The 8,546-nt window shown below is 45.6% G+C and overlaps 1 protein-coding gene across 1 annotated transcript in view; it reads left to right on the top strand.

Moving 5' to 3' along the window:
* The first annotated feature begins 5,086 nt into the window (after positions 1-5,086).
* The window catches only part of LOC145418594 (neuropeptide F receptor-like), a 17,030-nt gene continuing 13,570 nt past the window's right edge, over positions 5,087-8,546 (top strand). Inside the window, exons 1-2 of the mRNA XM_080286961.1 lie at positions 5,087-5,860; positions 6,303-6,458. Coding sequence (XP_080143087.1) covers positions 5,087-5,860; positions 6,303-6,458 — 930 coding nt within the window. The remainder of the gene's footprint in view (positions 5,861-6,302; positions 6,459-8,546) is intronic.

The raw sequence follows: 8,546 nt of genomic DNA on the forward strand, positions 1-8,546 counted from the left end.
ACAATCCAGACCCCCCCCCTACCAATCTATCTGACATTCTATCTATCTATCTCTTTCTATCGTCTGTCTATCTATTTAAGGAACTATATATTTATCTATTTATATCTATTTACCTTTGTATCTATCCTTAGCCCCCACTCTCTCTCCTTCTCTCCCTGCCCCACTGCCTCACCCCCTCACCCCTCTCCATGTCACTCTATCATTCTTTCTCCCTCCCTTCCTCTCCCTCTCTCTCTCTCTACCCCCTGTCCCCCCCCCTCTCTCTATTCCTCCCTCATCCCCCATGTGTTACCGACAGAGAGAGCGAATAGGCATCTCTCTCTCTCTCTCTCTCTCTCTCTCTCTCTCTCTCTCTCTCTCTCTCTCTCTCTCTCTCTCTCTCTCATACTTTCATATACTTCTCTCCCTCCCTCCCCCATCCGTCCCACTTTCTCCCTTCCTCCCTCCTCCCTCCACCTTTATCCTTTCCTCCCCCCCCTTACACATTCTCTCTCTCTCTCTCTCTCTCTCTCTCTCTCTCTCTCTCTCTCTCTCTCTCTCTCTCTCTCTCTCGCCCACTTTCATATGCTTCCCTCTCTCTTCCATCCCCCCTCCCTTCCTCTCTCCATTCTTCCCTTCTTCCTTCCTCTCTCCACACACACTCTCTCTCTCTCTCTCTCTCTCTCTCTCTCTCTCTCTCTCTCTCTCTCTCTCTCTCAAGCTTCTATCACTCTCTCCCTTCCTCCCTCTCTTCTTCCCTCCCCCGCTCTCTAATTCCCTCTCTCACAATGTCATATCCTTCTTTCTCCCCTCCTCTCTCTCTCTCTCTTTTCCCTCTCACTTACTCTCTTTCCTCCCCCCCACTCTCTCTATCCCTCCTACTCTTTCCCCCTCCATCCCACATATGCTTCTCTCTCTCTCTCTCTCTCTCTCTCTCTCTCTCTCACATGCTCTTCTCCCTCCCTCTTCCCTCCCCCCTCCCCCCAGACATGGGGAGCGGACAGGCATGTCACTAGCAGATGGGGCTGACATGGGCTCAGCAAGACCAACCTTTACTCACTTCACTCACTTTAGAGTTAGAATTTGCTCACTTATTCACTCCCTGACTCACATATACAAGCTTTCTCTAACTTTACTCTCATCACTCACTTTAGAGTTAGAATTTGCACACTTTCTCGCTCACTCCCTGACTCACATATACCCGCTTTCTCTAACTTTACACTCATATTCACTCACTCACTCACTTGATACTCTCTCACTTACCTGACTCGCTTCATTAACTCTCTCACTCACTCACTTGGCTCACCTCATTCACTAATATTCAATCCACCTCTCTCACTTTCAAACATTTTCCTCACTCAACTCACTTTACTCATCTCTAATTAACCTGCTCACATTGTAACTCCCCTCTCTCACTTACTTTCACTCTCTCACTTAACTTGCTTCATTCACTTTACGTTCAGATCTTACCCACATTTACTCATCTCAATCGCCTGCTCACTCTCTCTCTCTCTCTTTAATCACTCACTCACTCTCAATTTAGTCTCACTTTTTCATTTAGTAATTCCCTCCTCTTTCATATAGTCTTTCCTTGTCTCTCACTTTCTCACATTTTCTCAAATTAGATTCTATATTGTGCTCTCTCTCTCTCTCTCTCTCTCTCTCTCTCTCTCTCTCTCTCTCTCTCTCTCTCTCTCTCTCTCTCTCTCTCTCTCTCTCCCATCCAATTAATCATTCGACCTAAAGTATCTACCTAATTATTATAAGTATTAACTGTTCGCCATCCTCTCTCTCTCTCCCTCTCTCTCTCTCACACACACACACATACACACACACACACACACAATTTATTCCATACATAAAACCCTCCATGTCTCTCCCAGGCTTAATAAAATCGACAGATGGAAAATAATAATAACAATAATAATAATAATAATAATAATAACGATATCGAAGGGGTAAATGGATTAGCGAAGAATTTAAAGAAAGACTGATTGCAGCCCCACAAAAGATTACACTCTGTGTGTGTGTGTGTGTGTGTGTGTGTGTGTGTGTGTGTGTGTGTGTGTGTGTGTGTGTGTGTGTGTGTGTGTGTGTGTGTGTGTGTGTGTGTGTGTCTGTGTCTGTGTGTGTGTGTGTGTCTGTGTGTGCGTGTGTCTGTGTGTGTGTGTGTGTGTGTGTGTGTGTGTGTGTGTGTGTGTGTGTGTGTGTGTGTGTGTGTAACAAAGAACAACTATTAACACAACCATAAATAACCTGTGTACACGCTAAACTTATTACATTCTATATTTACCATTTAATTCCTCATCAGTAAACAAGGCGACCTGGTATCTTCAATTTCACGTCTTCCTTCTCCATCACTATTCATCAACTTGGTGCTGGAGAGGGACGCCTTCTCGTGGTGGCACTAATATAACCAGGTCGCTGCTGCACTGACCGGCTGTACAAACAACCTTAACATTCTTCCTATCCACCGATAGGAGGATGGTGGACTGCAAGAGAGGAATTTCAGCTTGCAGTCCACTAGATTCACTCTCCACATGACCTTAGGGGTACATCAGCCTGCAGTAAACCGGGTTCCTGGGAGCCACATCATCATCATCACCATCACTCATTAACCTGGGGGTCACACACACACACACACCTGTCCTGTGGGAGAGACAACTCGCAAAAAAAACTTGGTGTTATTCGTGTTGGTGGAGATGATTAAGTTGTTGCTAACGACCTAACGACCCTATCAACGAAGCAATTTAACACTCACCACTCGAAGACTTGAATGACGCTGAAGGGGAGCTCCCGCGGCGGGATGGGTTTATATTTCCTACCTGAAGAAATGAAGGAAGAAAATGAAACTATAAAATGACAACGACGTACCGAAAAATATAAGGAAATTATTACATCATGGTCAGAACTACTCTCCCTCTCTCTCTCTATCTATCTATCTACTTCTCTCTCTCTCTCTATCTATCTATCCATCAATCTATCTCTAGCTATAGCCACCACAGATGAATGACCGGCATGTCAGCGCGTATCCACACTTGTGCTGGAACAAGTGTTGCCAACATGTAAACAACAGAATAACGACCCAGCTGCAAACATGTTGGGAACACCAGTGTCCAGATCATGTTGGCAACTTCATGATGAAGTTTCAGCTGCCTCATATGAACACACTTATCCCATCACCTCTGCTGCCAGCATCTGAAGCTGCAGTGAACCATGTTTGCACACATATGGCCAAATATTGCTGGAAGTGAAGCTTGGACGTTGTTGGAAGGACACAAGTCAAGAGTGAGAGCAGTGGAAATGAGTTATTTAAGAGGAGCCTGTGGAGTCACATGGAGGGATAGGCTGACGAATGAGGATATAAAGGAACGTTGTGGTGTTGATGTGGATGTGATAGGGAGCGTTATGAGGAACACACTGAGGTGGTTTGGCCATGTGGAGAGGATGGAGGGTGAAAGACTGACGAAGAGAGTGTATGTGAGTGAGGTGGAGGGGGGAAGAGGGAGGGGGAGGCCGAGGATGAGATGGAGGGATGGGGTGGAGAGGTATATGAGAGAGGGGGGTGTGAGCTGGGAGCAGGGCAGTGAAATGGCGGGGGACAGGGTGACTTGGAGGCGATTTGTTTGTGGCCACCCCAAACGGGATTGAGGCGTCTGGCAATAGATAGATAGATAGACATGTATCCAAACAATCATGCTACCCTCTCCCTAACTCACACACACACACACACACACACACACACACACACACACACACACACACACACACACACACACACAACCCACCTTATTCGAAGCGACGAGGCGTGTTTGGATGACCGATGATCCCCTTCAGTATCAGTCCCTTCAGCCTTAATTTTCCCCCTCAGTTGTTGTCACTATATCACATTATATCGGTCCCGTCATAACAACTGCAACAGGATCAAAGAATTAGTTAGTAACGTACATTCTATTAGTACAGTTAGTGATGCACACCGTGTTCACTGAAACCATCCTCTTTTCACTCTAACTTGGCCTAAAATTACCATCTCTCCATCTTAAATACTGACCTGTAGCAATAAATTAACACTAAAACATGTGCGAGTCACGAAAAGGTGTTATGGAAAGGATGTAGAACCGTAGCATGGTCTTCCTCTGCCACTCAGCTATATCAAATAAAATGTAAAATGAAGAGTGGGCCAACTTGAAGCAAAATTAGTACAATTGAAAATCTGCCATCTCTCCATCTTGAACGCTGAGGTATAACAGGAGATTAACACTATCATATAATAGGTCTTTCACATTAACTTGGCCAAGATGTGTTTTTCCTCCCGGAGATTACTTCACGTAGGCCAAGGCAGAACACGACAATGCTGTGGCTCTACATCCTCTCATAGTACTTCTCTCGTACTAGCATCACATTCTAAAGTTAAATCTCTTGCGACAATTCAGTATTCAGAATGGCGAGATGGCGATTTTAAGAAGTAAGAGGGAAACTAGTCTATTTAGGGAAAATATTACGAAACGAATGTAAATTGGTTAAAATACATACATACCTACACACACACGTCCATAAATACATACACACTCAAGCATACATACACATACCCGGTATATCCTTCCATCTACACACACACACACACACACACACACACACACACACACACACACACACACACAACCCACCTTAAACGATGCGATGATGGTCCTCTGGCTGAGAAATGCTCCCAGCCAACTGCAATCACTTAAGGCTTAGTCTTCCTCCTCAATATTCCTCACTGCAAATATTCCTCCTCAGTTTCTGTCACTTCAAATATTCCTTCTCCATTTCTGTCACTTCAAATATTCCTTCTCCATTTGTCACTTCCTTTCCTCCACGTCAACATTCCTCACTTCAGATCTGCTCCGTCACAACACCTGCAAAGAGGTAAATATAAAGAGTTACTGGGAGCCTAGCCTATGCCTACTAAAGGATATTCTAAGAGATAGACAGATGGATAGATAGATATAGAGACAGAAAGACAGACGGACGGACGAATGGATGGATGGATGGACAGACAGATATAGATGAACACAGATTTATAGACAAACAGACAGATATTAACTCACTTTCCTTCCCACAGACCATGGACAACTCAACTTGGAGTGGCGAGGAGGACCTGCCCATCCTCCCAGACCAACTGGACCTCTTCCCTAGCAACCCAGACGCTCTCCCTACCATGTCCCCCAACGAATCCTTTCCCCACAGCCAAATCCTGATGATCCTGAAGGAGATGAACCGACAAAGCTATCTAGGAACCGCGGCCAAAGTCTCCCTCATCACAGTCTACTCCCTCCTCATCACCCTGGGCATCCTGGGGAACTTAATCGTGGCTGTTGTGATCGGGAGACGGCCAGAGCTTCGCACCGCTCGAAACGTGTACATCATCAACCTCACCATATCCGATGTCAGTATGTGCCTGGTCTGCATGCCCTTTACCCTGGTTGGACTGCTACGAAAGAACTATGACCTGGGGAACTTCATCTGCAAGCTCGTCCCCGTTCTTCAATGCACCAATATCCTCGTCTCCACGGCCACCATCGTCGCCATCGCCGCGGATCGGTACCTCACCATCGTCTGCGCACAACGAAATCGAGACGCAAGAGCTTATGTCCCTTGGTCTGTCATGGGGATCTGGTTGGTATCCCTCGTGTTCCCTCTTCCCCTATTCGCCTACTACTTCGTCGAGAGGGTCCACTGGAAGGAGTACCTGTTGATTCAGAAATGCGTCGAATCCTGGTCCTCTCCCGTGGTTAAGTACTCGTGGACCATTGCCCTAATATGCATGCAGTACGTAATCCCCATCTTGGTGCTTGTCTTCGTGCACGGTCGCATACACAAGTTCCTCAGCTCACATCAGGTAAGGAATTCATACTGTCCCAAGCCTAACTTAAACATAAAGTTGCCTGTCTATGTTTCGCTCCCCTAACAAACACCTCACAACCAAATATTCCTGAACTTAAGTTATAAAGTTGTTTCTTCTGTTTTCTTGACTTTTAGTTGTTCTTGCAGATACTCATAACTTCCCTCATGCCTACCAAACTCTTGTGATTATGACTGTGACAATGATGGGTTTGATGATGATGTTGATGATGATGATGACGATGATGATGAAAATGAGATAATGACCATGATGATTATATGACGATGACGATAATGACGATGACAATGACAGCAATAACGAAGACGGTGGTGACGATTATGACAGTGAATATAATAACGACGACGATTAGGACTGACGATAACAACGATGATGACCCTAACGATATCTCTTTCTAAATCCTCCCCCCCCTCCCCCTCAGATGTCGCAGAGAGACGCGAGGCGAGCGCAGCGGGAGATAGAACGCAACAGAAAGACCACCACCCTTCTATCTTCTATCGCCCTCGCCTTTGCTATCTGCTGGCTCCCGTGGCACGTTGTCAACTTACTCGCGGATTTCCACTACGCGGGTTTCAGGGTAAGCTGGAGAGATAGATAGATAGACAGGTAGATAGATAGATAGACAAAGGGGTAGGTAGGTAGGGAAACAGATAGACAGGTAGGTAGGTAGGTAGGTAGGTAGGTAGATGCACAGAGACAGATGGATAGAGATGTAGGTAAGTAGGTAAGTAGATAGACAGGCAGATGGATAGATAAATAAATATACAGGCAGACAGGTAGGTAGGTAGGCAGATAAACAGATAGACTGATAGATACACTGATAGATAGATTGACACAGACATTAGTAGGTACAAAGGTAGGAAGCAGACAGATAGATAGACAGAATGATATATAAGGAGAAGAGTGGCATCAGGACTGTAAGCCTTATCAGTATCGAAACCAATGAGGACAATAATTATGTTTTTTGAAGAAGTTTTGATGATGGCAAGGAAAGAGAGAGAGAGGGAGAGAGAGAGAGAGAGGGAGGGAGAGAGAGAGGGAGAGATTAAAAGATAAATTTATACAAGAAGTACTGGAAGAAACTTTGGACGGAGAGGGAAAGTGGGACACTCTCTCTCTCTCTCTCTCTCTCTCTCTCTCATCCATACGGAAGACAGTTGGGTCAGAAAATACAGTACCTCGCAAAAAGCTTTAATGCTAGTCACGAGGAAGTGAGATGGAGCAGAAAATGGAGGAACAGCGCCGGAACTGTCTAAAGCAGAGTTAGTGTCAAAAGTTTGTGGAGAGAAGTGAGCTTCGTCAGAGGAGGAGAGAGGAAAGAGGAAGAGGAAAGAGGAGGAAAAGAGGGACAGGAGGAAAGAGAGGAAAGAGGAGGAAAGAGATGAAAGAGGAGGAAAAGAGGAACAGGAGGAAAGAGAGGAAAGAGGAGGAAAGAGAGGAAAGAGAGGAAAGAGGAGGAAAAGAGGGACAGGAGGAAAGAGAGGAAAGAGGAGGAAAGAGAGGAAAGAGGAGGAGAAGAGGGACAGGAGGAAAGAGAGGAAAGAGGTAAGCTTCGTAGAGGAGGAGAGAGAAAACAGGAAGAGGAAAAGAGGAAAGAGGACACGAAGGTGAAGAGAGACAGGAGGAAAGAGAGGAAAGAGGTGAGCTTCGTAGAGGAGGAGAGAGGAAGGGGTGGAGGAAAAGAGGGAAGAAGAGGAGGACGAGGAGCAAGAGGCCGGAAAGGGGAAGCAGGAGGGATGGTGGAGGGAATGATTATGTGGAAGAAGAGGTGGTGGATGAGGAGGAAGAGGAGAGAGGAAAGAGGAGGAAAGGAGGAAACAAGAGGGGATGCTGGAGAGAATGATTAGGTGGAGAAAGGGCAGGAGGAGGAGGAGGAGGTTGAGGAGGAGGAAGAGGAGGAGGACAAGGAGGAGGAAGAGGAGGAGGAAGAGGAGGAGGTTGAGGAGGAGGAAGAGGAGGAGGACAAGGAGGAGGAAGAGGAAGAATAAAATCGTCTGGAGGCTGCAAGAATAAACTAATAAATGGGGGTTTTCTGAACGGAATAAATCGTCTAAAGGCAAGAATTAAGAAAACAAAAGGCATAATCGAGGTGAGTGGGTTAACAGTGAGACGCCTATGATCCACTCCCAGCTGAATAAAGGAAGCTCCCTAGCACCTCTTCCTTAGCTACTTATTTTTGGATGTGGCTGATCAATATCCTCGTGTATGTCATCTACGCAGAGTATGGCGATTTTAGAATTATTTATGGGGAAGGACAGGAAAATGAAATAAGCAAAATAAGTCGCTTGGGAAAAGGTGTTAGGGAGCCCCTTTAACCGACCAGAATACGAGCCAAAGAGTTGCCCTGACCGTGAGAGGGTTAAGAGGTCAGATACCACCTAAGATATACTGTGAACCGAATATTCCCAAAACAATGAGTTGGAATTCACATATTCTCCATATAGAGTCCCGGCCTGGCTTACTGAACGCACCGACTTAACTATATTGCTTCTCCCCCCCTCCTCCCTCCCTCTCTCTATCTATCAATCTATCTATCTATCTATCTATCCAGCCACCTCACTCTCATACCCTTCTCCATATTAAACAAACACATTCCTTCGCTCATACAGCATTGGTCAATTTTTTGTACATTTTTCACTGTTATACAATTCATTATTCATTCTTA

The sequence above is a fragment of the Coenobita brevimanus genome, chromosome 115 (genome assembly GCF_032717465.1).
Source record: "Coenobita brevimanus isolate Jiangsu-jjx chromosome 115, ASM3271746v2, whole genome shotgun sequence".
Taxonomy (NCBI): Eukaryota; Metazoa; Arthropoda; class Malacostraca; order Decapoda; family Coenobitidae; genus Coenobita; species Coenobita brevimanus.